Source organism: Fulmarus glacialis, unplaced genomic scaffold (assembly GCF_000690835.1).
Source record: "Fulmarus glacialis isolate BGI_N327 unplaced genomic scaffold, ASM69083v1 scaffold6121, whole genome shotgun sequence".
Taxonomy (NCBI): Eukaryota; Metazoa; Chordata; class Aves; order Procellariiformes; family Procellariidae; genus Fulmarus; species Fulmarus glacialis.
The window spans coordinates 15,855-28,080 of record NW_009193409.1 but is presented as its reverse complement, the minus strand read 5'-3'; the positions used below and the strand labels follow the sequence as shown (position 1 = coordinate 28,080).

At 37.7% G+C, this 12,226-nt stretch overlaps 1 protein-coding gene across 1 annotated transcript in view; it reads right to left on the bottom strand.

Moving 5' to 3' along the window:
* ITSN2 (intersectin 2) overlaps nt 1-12,226 on the bottom strand; it is a gene marked incomplete at its 5' end in the record, with an annotated part of 41,754 nt that overhangs the window by 15,275 nt on the left and 14,253 nt on the right. Inside the window, 7 exons of the mRNA XM_009587442.1 lie at nt 6,067-6,258; nt 7,374-7,470; nt 9,208-9,329; nt 9,511-9,556; nt 9,873-10,039; nt 10,944-11,008; nt 11,858-12,063. Of these exons, the coding sequence (XP_009585737.1) occupies nt 6,067-6,258; nt 7,374-7,470; nt 9,208-9,329; nt 9,511-9,556; nt 9,873-10,039; nt 10,944-11,008; nt 11,858-12,063 (895 nt within the window). The remainder of the gene's footprint in view (nt 1-6,066; nt 6,259-7,373; nt 7,471-9,207; nt 9,330-9,510; nt 9,557-9,872; nt 10,040-10,943; nt 11,009-11,857; nt 12,064-12,226) is intronic.

Genomic DNA, 12,226 nt, shown 5'->3' with positions numbered 1-12,226 from the left:
AAGGGTCTAGTAGCACAGAGGCTGTATAAGTACTTACTGCAGTAACTAGTACATGTTTGCTGTTTGCTAAAACTGAAAGCAAATATGAATTATTGGAATAAAGTATTTAAAGGAAGGAGGTTGTTTAGGGATAGGACATATCGAGCCAAACAACCTGAATTCCTGCTATAGTACTACTGTGAAGGAAGAAGAAAATTAAAATATCCTCCACTCTACGCTTAATAGTTCTTTCCCCAGTTAAAAAGGGTATTTAAAGGCTGGATGGACTGCACCAGATCTAAATCTTAGATCTTGTAGCATGTTTGTAATCACAGTGACTATCAGCAGCACAGACAGGTAGGGTTTGTTTTCTGGATGAGCCTTGTAGGCTGCCAATTTTAAAAGCTCAATATGTAAGAGATTAAATCAAGTCCATTAGAACAGTAATCAGCGAACATTTTAATTCTGCAAAGTATGTACATTACAACATTAAAAGAACACAACTGCCCATTCAAAACAGCTCAGATAAACTGTGCAAATAGTGGGTCTTTGTGTGTCTGCAATCCCACCATGCAAATGATAACTTGACATGTATGCTAATGATCTACGATTATCAATACCAAAGAAAAATACTAAAGGAAACAAGAATGAACAGCAGTGAAAGCCACACAAAGACCCACTATCCTCTCTGCTTTTACAAATCAACTGTAACTATAGATTATAAGAAAACCCACAGAAACCTAATTTCTTGACTGGATCTAACGTTCAAACGAAGCAAAAGGATTGTGTCAGAGATATGTGAGCAGGGCTGGCCACCCTGCCTCCACGCTACAGTCAAACTTGGATAGTGGGTCTCTGAGGTGCTTTCACACTGGAAGACAACATTGGGTCCTAAAAAAAACAAAAAAAATGAAGGATAAAATGAACATAAATTTGAAGAGTGAAACATATGAGTTCTATGGACAAAGACAGAACAACACCAAAAAGGTCAGAAAGGAATGACTAACACTCAACTTTCTGAAAACAGACATCATGAGCTTCTACCCTTGCAATTTCATATTTATAAACACACACAGTTTTAAGTACTTGCGACCAGCCATCACTGACTCTGAAAAACACTTGTAGCTGATTCACTTGAAGAAGTTTCTTCCCAAGGAAGACTTCTGTTATGTAGACTCAACAATACAAGGTCAAGCCCTAGGGTTTTTTTTAAAGGCAATTGCAAAATTCCCTGAGATTTCAAGAAAGCCAGGATTTCTCCTGAGAAACTTGTAATGAGACATTAGAAAACCAGGTAAAAACCAAACTTGTAAAGAAAAGTCTCAATGGAATTTATTCATATTGGCACATAAAAATTAACCTGTTTGTTCAAAGCTTGAAACGAAATGAAACCTTATCTCTAGTAAGTATGTGTCCATAAAGTAGGACGTACCACAGCACTCAATATTCCCATCAGAAACCAAGGTCTACACAGTCTAGAAGAGGCACTGCAAAGTCAGGTGAAAGGCAGATGTATGACGTGGGCTGCAGCTGCACACACCTTGCGGGCAATCCGGAGACTATTCCAGACCCCAGGGTTTCAACCTGGAAGCTTTATCAAGCCTGACTGACATTCACCAAATAGTTTAGAAATACAAAATGACTATGTCACTATGAACTAAGGGATTGATTTCGTATTTGATCCTTGGTAAAAGGGGTAAAATTCTGGAGCTGTTGAGTAAAATCTTAGAATAAATTATTAATCTTCATGTGTTAAAAAATGAATGTGGACCTGCAACATGCAACACCTCAAAGCCACTGATACCATGAACTCTTACTCCGTGATCATAAAGAGAAGTTACTTGGCAATAACTAGAGAATTTGAAAATGTGTTGTCCATATATAGACACAGAAATGCACCCGCCACGAGCATGTTCAGAAGTTGTTTTTTCACTATGAACATCCTTGAAAATCGGTCAGCTTCATTCATTAGACAGTGGTAGACAGGAATTACTAATGATCGTTTGAGCATGGAGATAAACTTCTGGAAATACAGATCCTTGTTGTTAAAAGGACAGGACCTGCCTCACGTCTCTAACATGTCACATCTACAAGTAAGGTTTGGGGAGGAAAAAATTTGGTAGATCTAGTGGTATTACTACAAACATCAAGTTTGTACCTAAGGAAATTCACACCGTCATCATTTGCGTGTCAGGAACAGTCTATGGAGAGAGGATCTGTTCGCAGTCTAACCAACTTTTGCCATTGCACTGGCATAAGGCAGAAAAGGCAGGTATAAATGGGGGAAGGAGGTGCTTATCAGGCCATGGGGACTACCTGGAGCTCACGTCTAAGCACCTGCAGGAGTAACTTAGATGCCTGAGGAACTGCAGCAATGCTGGGCTATGAAAAGAAAGAAGAGTGAACAGAAACAGTAACTGTACGTACATTAGAGTAGAAAGAACCGGTACAACCTTCAGCTCTATGAAAGATCAGTCTCACAAAGGGAGATGAGATACCTCAGATAAGATGAACTAGAAGCCTCTGCACACTGAGCATAGGTGTGTCCACCTGGCTGAGTTGTCCAGCTCTCAGCAAGAACGTCTCCAAGAGATCAACAGATCTTTAACACTAAGAGACATCCAGCAACCAAGTATGCAGATGTAGCTGGAGCATCTGTCTTGCCTCCATCTGAGGTACATGAGGGTACAAAATCTCAACGAAAGAAAATATAACGACAAGGCTCAGACTGGTCCCATGGATAAGAAGACAAACTGAAAAAAGCTATCTCACTGAAAAAGCCAACAAATAAGGAGAGAACAAGTTTGTAAGAGCAACTGTTTAAGGCAGACAAAGACTGGCTGAAATGACAAAATCATCTCCAGACCAGGCCATCGGGAAGAACTGTAAAGTGGTAAGTGCGCCATGCCTACCCCACCTTACACACCCCTTGGGAAGAACGGGAAGAAAACCTGGTAGACATGTCCTAGACAGGTACTGGCAATACACAAAAGATCTGACCCTGAATGGTTGAGCAAGCACTCAACAAAGAACAGAAGATTATGAGATTATGCATATTCCTTTACTTTAAATCTATAGCTATTTATATTTTGAAACCTCCTATGTTCTTATTTATTCTTTATGATGACTTTTGTGCAAACATTAGAGTAAGAGCTATTAAAATGTCATTAAAACATGAGTAAGTCTAACCATCACCAAGACCACTGAGAGCACAACTCTCAAGTATTCTGTGTTCTGCAATCACCAGGACTCAGTTGTAGTTAAGAGACCTGTTGACAGACCTGTGGCACCTTTAATTCACATTTTTTTTTTTCCTTGCAGAGACCCTATGCCAGGATGTGCAGCTACACCACAGGAAAAGTAATCTTGTCAGCACAGCTTATTTTGTTCAGAGAGCTATTTCAGCAACCTAAGAGAAGAAACATCTTGCTGACCTAAGTTCCTTCTTTGCTAGGGAAGTCTGCCGTTACAGCTATAACTAGTAAGTCCCAGGAAAGACTCTGGGTACAAAGGTGATCCATATAACAGAGTTTAAATTTGAGGGAAAAGTGGAATTTTCCTAAGCCGCAAACCTGTTTGAGTAAACCAAATCTGCCTGCTCCCTTTCAAATACCATTACATTTGACCGTTTAGAAGAGACAGTGGGAGAAACTGCTATTCTTCAACAGAAACATTACAATACTCAGATTAGCAATTCTTTAAAATACAACAATGCATTTTTTTAAATTATATTTTGTCATATCTCCAAGCTGGTCCCTAGAGGGCCACATCAACATTTCTGTGGGACAATTCCTTTCTGATTTCTCAAGAATACTAGTCATAGTTTCTGCACTACATTTAAATAAGAGCAAAAAATATTTTAAGGATATCCAAGCAAGTTTGAAAGTTCAATCGGTACATATTTAAATATTTCTCTGGTTACAGAAGAATGGTACAGCACTAGCTTATTGCTAACACAACTTACTAGGTCAGACTTCACACCATATGAAAGCAGCCCAGCTGAAATCTGTGTCACGGTATTTGCACAATGCTGTGCTTGAGCTAACAAGCCATGGTGGTTTTGAGCAGGCTCTGGACTTTAAGCAGGATTTTTCCTGAAGTTTCCAAATGCATATGTTTTAATATCACAAAAAAGTGGCAAATCCCAGCGCAAAACTGATATACAAACTAGCTTATTTGAAATACTCAGAGAATTTTTTTTTAAAAAAAATTCAACATACTCTTCATTCACCAGTAGGCGGATTTTGTTAATTAAGCACCAGCGGATCTGCTTTATAGCAAAGAGACTATTTCTTAGTCAAAAGTTTAATGACGACGTACAAATGACCTGGTGCACATCTGCTCATGTGCACATCTGCTCATCTGACTGCCACTGGCTGACCTTTGTCAATGTACTTTCAAAGGAAAATTCTGTTCACACAGCCACAATTTGATGTGGATGGAAACGTTTTTACTTCACAACATTGAAATCTGAGAAGACGACAGCCTAATGACATATCAGTAAACAATGAGAAAAACTTAATCATCACATCAAATGCTTCCAATTACAACTTGATCTTAGCACTGCTTTTGTTGAAAATTAGTGGTATATGTTATCATCTTGCACTTACCACACTCAGCTACATAACTTTAAACGGAAACACACCTGGTGTGGTAAGCTAATATCTCTACCATTTTTGAAGATTCAGAAAGTTTTAATACGCAGCCAGAATCTTAATTTTATAGCCCATCAGGATTTAGTCTATGCTACTTCTCCAAAATTGAGATTTTTGTCTCTATTTAAACAAACAAAAACTTTCATTTTAATGATCTAGATATGCCTAATTGAAAGAATGTTAAATTCAATCTAAATGCAGAAGTTTTTGACATCACAGCCACACCAGGCAGAGGTTTTTAAAAAAAAAAAAAAAAAAAAAAATCAATGTGTTCCCAAAAACGTAAGCACAGATGTAATTTAGCTAAAAAGAAAACTTTGAGAATAGTGCATACTGTATTTTGCCCAGGTACCATAACAAGCTACCCAGGGAAAATATTTTAACTTTCCAATCCAAGCTGTACCTTCATTACCGAGTTTGTGAATTCTTCTGTAAAAACACAGCTATGTTGATCAAATCTTAAGTGCAGACTGGTCCTACACACTAGCTATAAAGCTATTAAGAGTCTACTTCAACCAGACTTCTGGATGCATGTTTTTATACTGAGAAAACTACAAATGATGCCTAGGGAAAAAATCGTAAGTGAAGGGACAAGGCTTGTTATGTCAAAGGAGCAACTTTTACATTAAGATATGTTCCCAAACCCACTGATGTCACGGGTTGATATAAAAGTTGGTTTAATCACAGGGCCCCAGGATGAAAAGCTGAGGGAGTAAAAATGGTGATAATTTTGTCTGGGGAGAGGGGCCAAAAAACCAGGGTGTGTGCGTGGGAAGAGACACCAGAAACCTTTACTCTGTTTATGTGCAAAAAAGACAGAGAAAATTTTCACCGTCAGATGTATATTCTAGCATTCAGTTCTCAGCCTGCTGCTGATAATTTTCAGCTTAACTTGTGTTTTGATATCTATCTTGTTTCTCAGAACTGGATGAGAGCTGGATCGCTGCGAGCCAGGACACATGTATTTACCATAGGATAGATCACTTGCTAACGCTAGAATCTTTTCCCTATCCTTGCTATGGTTATTTTTACTCAACTGATAAATAGTTTAAATATAAGTTAAAGATGACTACAGCAGACACTTTTTCGTATTTTATAAAACTCAAGCAATTTCTATAATCGAGCACTGACTGCCTGCACTGACTCCCAGTCAGTGGCAGTTACCAAACATCAGCACCTTTAGTGGAAGGGGAACACCTACCAAATCTAATATTTTAGCTCACCCTAGCACTCTTACTATTACACACTGGCTGGTTGGTAACGTGCTGGTTGTTTGTAGAAAAGTATTTGGTTGTTAAATAGAAAAGTATTTAAAGTACCAATAAAGTCAGCTGATGCCTGGAGCTCCAAATTCTAAACATAAATCAGAAGAATAGCAATGCACCTTTGAAATAAAGTAACAAAAATTAATAAAAAAATAGAGGTTGCTTACACTGCTGACTTGGATCAGAATCCGTGGTCATCTTCACGTAGTTTGAGGGGAAGAGACCTGTCACACCACTGATTTCTCCTTGCCACCAGTCAGCATCATCTTTACTCAGTACATTAATAAGCTGCCCTTTGGAGAAACTGAGCTCATCTTCATTGTTTGCCATGTAATCATACATCGCTATCACTTGACACACTACAAAGAAAAAAGAAATATAGCAGAACACTGTTACACAAGTATTAATACTTGGTTTTGAGTGTTTTATTTAACCACAGGAAAGAAACAACAATTTCACATACACTGTAACATAACAAAAATGCCACGTGATCTTATCCTGATGTGGAACTGTCCTCCCTTTTCTTTGCCTGGCCCAATTAAAGAAAAGTAAGTCATCTTTATTTCCACTTTATAGATCTATGCACTTACATAGCGAATTGATTCAGTTAGCACAGCATCTATTGACCTTCTGAACATTTTAAAATATAAACAAGTATGCTTCTATCTCTTTTACTGGATCGGACAAGAAAGTGAGTTTGATTATCTTATAGCTGATACTTGTGAGAAAAAAGCGTGGCAAAGGCAGAGGAAATGTGCATTAGCCAATCGTGAGCTGCTAGTTTAGTCAAAAGGAAGTTTTGTCCAGTAATACCCAGGAAGCTGTTGTATAAGCGAATCATAGCTGTGGAGAACAACACAATTTAAGCATGCAGAACCAAAAAAGCTCCTTTTCTGTGAAATAATCTCATTTGTACCAGGCCACTCAAATGGAAAAATCTAGTGGAAATCTGCTGCTTAGTCTCCCTCCTTATAAGGAGCAATGCACGTAATCGCAATGTGTTTGTCAATGATTGCTAGTTTTCTGTAAGGTTTTTGCTAGCATTTGGAAACATGGATTTTCCAAATGAGAAGTGCGCGGCTCTTCAGTGCATTCAGCAAAATTAAAAAGCTCTTGCCATAGAAGATGGATTGCTGATCCTCACAGATTTCTGGATATAAACACCTTTGTATGACTGAGACCTTCTGTTGTAAGGAATGTAGAGGATAGTATATGCTAAGGACCCTATGAAAAACTGTTTTGATTAAGAAGGTGTGAGATTTTACCTTTCTTGGACAGAGGTAACAGCTGAATGGACAAGTCTGTCAAAAGACCCAGATTCCAACTAGGACTTTACCTTCCACAGTGACACCACAATCAGATACAGCCATTAAACATAATGTTATGCTAGTTATGTAATTCAGACTAGTATCTGAACAATTGAAGCAGTTACATAAAATACTCTAAATGAAATATAAAGTCTTTTTTTTTTCACCTGAGGGAACAGCAGATGTGGTTCTTTCACTGCTCGGACCCAGTAATTTCACATGGCTGGCAGGGAACCATCCTTTCTGTCTCTTTTTCCCTCTTGCCTGTAAATGTTTAAAATGGTTATTACACAATTAAGAAACCAAATAGTCTATAGACTGGAAAAAATACAACAAATATGTCGCACAGTTTTGCCAACAAAAGACAAGAAGTCAGGCTTCCAAATACCAACTAAATACTAAAAAGATCTCAAACGGAAAAAATCTGGCTAAAGGATAAAACAACCCAATTCAAATAAAGCTGCACCCTAATATGTTCTGGCAAATGTATTAATCCAAAATTTTCAAGTGCAGCTAATTATTTCAGTGCACAATTTAACTGTAGGGCTGAAAATTCGCTCTATGAACATTCCACTTATGCATCATACAAGGACTCTCTAATGAGATACCCAGAACAGAGGTAAAAATTACCATAAGCTACTTTAGAAAATCCTGACCTAAGTATTTGATATCACTTCCTACCTAGTACAGCATGTGAGAGTTTGAAAAGAATTTCCTCATTTTTCAGTCTTTGCTTTTTTAGTCCCACAGGTAAAGATGATCTCTGCACACACTGAAGAAACAAATATACTTCAGAGTGCACAACAAAGTCAGGATGTAAAAGTGAGCATAGATTTTAGAAAGCAGTAACTGCATAGTGAGCTCTATTACCACAAAAAAAGAAATTCAAACTAGCAAGAATTGACAGTTACAGGTCTTAGTTTCCCTTTCCCCACTTTTTTTTTTTTGTTTTTTACTCTTTGAAGCTTCTTCCTGAACCAGCACTGGGCCTACTCTTCTTAAAATACAAACTATTCATTGTTTTCTGGTTTTTTTTTTTTGCCTACACTATGAATAAATTTTCTACTGCTGTTAATTCACAGAAACTCAGTGCAGCAATTTCTCAACTTGCGTGCTGTGATCTCTCCTCCTATATCTGTAAAGCAGGCTGGTTTTAAAAACAGATGCTGAATAGTTAGATCAGCCCTGTTCTAGCTGCTGGAGAAAGAAGATAGGTGTTAACAAGAGTATTCACTCAAAACAGAGTGTGTGTGGCTGTAGAATACCTTGGGAAAGGCCAATTAAGTGATTTTAAGAGGACAGAACCTTCTGTTGTGATGTTCAATCCCAATATTGGAAATGGCATTCAGTATTGGAAGTAACATGTTTAAATTCAGGCTAACAATGCAGATCCAGCTAAAATTCAGCTAAAGAAAAAGGTAACAAACATTGTAAGATCATGACTTAACTTTGCATTGGTTGCAAAGATGAAGGCTATTATGGACAAGATCCATGGGGCTCCAAAAGTCAAAATATCAATTATGATTTAAGAAGAACGTCATGTAACAGTACCCTCAACCCTTGGGATTTGAAATTCATCGAAAGTGGGGAAATGAGAAAAGTGGGAACAGCAACCTGCACAATAAACTAGCTTCCAACTCCAACTTTCAAGAATTCCTGTTCTTTCATTAGAACAATTTTACAATTTAATGTTTTACCAATTAAATCCTAACCAACTTATTAATTGTCAACATCCCTCTTCCCCCTCCCATGCACATGTTACTATTTTCTGTGACCCAAAAAACCCCTCCAAAACAACAAAAAAAACCCCACCAAACAAAAAACCTCAGCAACCCAAGGTTTAATTAAAAACTTGTTTTTCCCCAAATATGGTTTATACACGATGATAATAACTTTCTAGCCAGCTTTTAGAACGCTGTACTTAGTTGTTTTCTCGAATTAAACCTAAGATCACCTCCTTGCCATTCATGAAGTCACAATTATTTCTGCTTCAATAATTACCTGCAACTCTCCTTGCCACCATCCACTAGCATTTTTCTTCAGAATAAGTATTAGCTGTCCTGGAGCAAGACTAAGCTGTTCAGTTCCTGATGCAGCATAGGCAGTAGTAACCTGAGCAATTTCTGAAGAGACAATATATTAATTGCATTTGTTATTTTTTCATTACAGTAAGAGCTAGATCCACAGAAATATCCTGGTACATATCTTGCAGCTAAGCACATTAGCCACCATTAAAACACTGCTATGAACCTAAATGCTCATAGTCACTTAAGAAACAGTTCTAAAAAGTTAACACACACTTACCAGGTTTCTTATTTATTGTTCCAGTTTTGCCAGCATTACTAGAAGCCTACAAAGACACAGCAATCATCTTTTAATGTGCAATAAAAACAGTAGAGTTTACACCAACTTTAAGCATGTGGACAGAAAAAAACATGGAGATTTTAATTTTGAGCCCGTATTTAACAGAATGCCATCCAGCATGGAGAGAGACAGTGTGACAGTGTGGCTAGAGCACTAATTTAGCACTCAAGCTACTTGGGTTTTTCTTTTCTGTCAAGCACATTAACCTCTGCTTAAAATCCCTATCTAAGAGCTAGATATCAATACCAGTAATACAATAAAATTGAAAGCATCTTGCTTTAATTCTCAGAATACGAACTCACTTCTTGATCCTTTGGTCTGACGTAATTGGAGGGGAAGATTCCAGTTCTGCCATCAATGCTCCCAGTCCACCATTCCCCTTCCTTCTGGATCACTAGGATCTCCTCACCTTCCGTGAAAGTCAAGTCACCAGGCTCAGAGCTTGAATATGAATAGAGCGCAACATACTCTGTGCAAACAGCACATATAAAGAAGGAGACAATAGTTTCAGATAGGAGGATAAAAGTATGTCAGATGCAAGTAAAGCTGTTCATCAGTGTGTTCATACATGGATCACAAGTTTGTGAATCAACCTACCTACTTGCTTGATGTAATCACATCTCACCTCGTGTACAACTTTGAATTGCACGTACACAACTTTGTACAGATAGATGAAATTGGCACAGTGAGAGTTACTACCCTATGATCATCCTGCGGATCAGTAGAGGTCAGTAGACCACAGCTTGAAAACTCATCTCTTGCGTAAAGTATTCCACCCTACCTCTGTGTTTCACAGCAAGCATGTATATTCCACACCTAAACCTGATTAAAACCATTCTTATCTGACTAACATAGCCAAAATGAAAAAACACAAGTGGAATTAAAATATAATTGGGGAAGCATGGAGATACACTAGATTAAAAGGCTTAGAAAGTGCTTCCCACAAATTTTTCTCCAGTAATGTTTGTTTTCTCTACTCCCTACTGATTAAAAGAGAATGATCTACAGTCAGGAGACTAAAAATCCCTTCTCATGTCTCTACAGTACAGCATAAGACAGTAAGGAACAGCAGGAAGGGAACTCGGCTCTGGGTATGAGATATATTTAAGTTTTCAGATACAAATTAATGCTCGAGCAAAAATCTTAAAAACAAAACCAAAACACCCAGGCCTATGCTCAACCTGAGTTAGTTACAAATTTTACTTAAGTTCCTGTTTTAGAATTCTCATAACAGTAGCTCAACATTTGCATTGTATTTTTTGGACAAGCATTAAAAGGCCTGCTCAGAAACTCTTCACATATTTAAGCTTATTCACATGCCATTAAGCAGAAACAGACTGTATCATTAAGTAGCATATTTCATGCTGTCTTACCCTCTCCTACTGCGTAAGACTGTGTATTAGGCTTTTTGTTTACAGCTGCATAAATAGCTTCTGGTCTGCAGACAGAAAAAAAAAGAGTTTGAATAACTAAGAAGGCTGATCAAGAACAAATCTCTTTATTAGGATGAGACTAAGCTCACTTTGGTTATCTCAAAGTTGGTATTGCCTCTGAATTAACTGCAAAGACTTCCCTGACTGCCAGTGACAGGTATTACTGATACTTAAGATATGAATGGTATCCAAGAGCACACCACTTCAAACAAAAAAAAAAAGCAGCGTGTGATGAAAGAGGAGAAGATATATTCGCAAATTATACTATCCCAAAGAAATACAAATTAAAGATTTTGTCTAAATTCTCTCATTCTAGAGAACTTCTAAGAACTTTTATCATAACGCATGAAAAGAACAATCCACACACAATGGTACAGCCCATCCCGGCAGAAACCAGACTTTGAATTATTACCTGAACAATTACCTTGCAGCATTAGAATAGACATAATGATCTTTTCAAGTAAAGAAAAATATACTATTTCTGCAAGACGCACCTTACAAGCTTACAATTCTTCGTAGGTCAGTTAGAAATTGGCACCTTCAGAGGCAGAAAGCAACTACACTGCAAGAGAGCTGACTCGGTAATGAACCAAAACAAAGTCTGGCACTTGATGAATAGCGTAACACCACTGATTTTTCACAGCTCTCAGCCTTGGAAGACTGTCTGTTTACACAGTAGTGAGCCCAACATTACTTGGCTTGCCAGAATGAAATAATAAAAGCCTAAAATGGCACGGTGTAAATTGTAAACAGTATTTATATTCTGCACTTCAAAGCACTGCAAGAATTTTGCACTCTAAAACCACCTTTTTTTGTGAACTGTTGAAAAAAACAAAAGCAAAAGTCATACTTACTCCTCTTTCTTGATTTCACTCCCAGGTAACAGCTTGACGTAAGATTTTGGAAACCAACCCCTTCCTCCATGTACCTCTCCAAACCACCAGTTTTCCTGCTGCTCCAGGACAGTAATGATATCATTTTTTGAAAAATTCAAGTGGTTATCTTTTTTTGCAGTCCAAGAGCAAAGTGCTTGTGCTTTTAAATTCTCGACAGGTTGCCCCTGTTAAGACAGAAGTGGAGATGTTGATTGACCACAATTGGTGCAAGTGTTAAAAAAACCCAACCAAATAAACAGCGAGGTATCTTTTAATTGCAGTCTAAGCAATTTCATTCCTAAGTGTTGGCTGAATAATTTGTTCTCTGGTCAACAACATTTTACACTG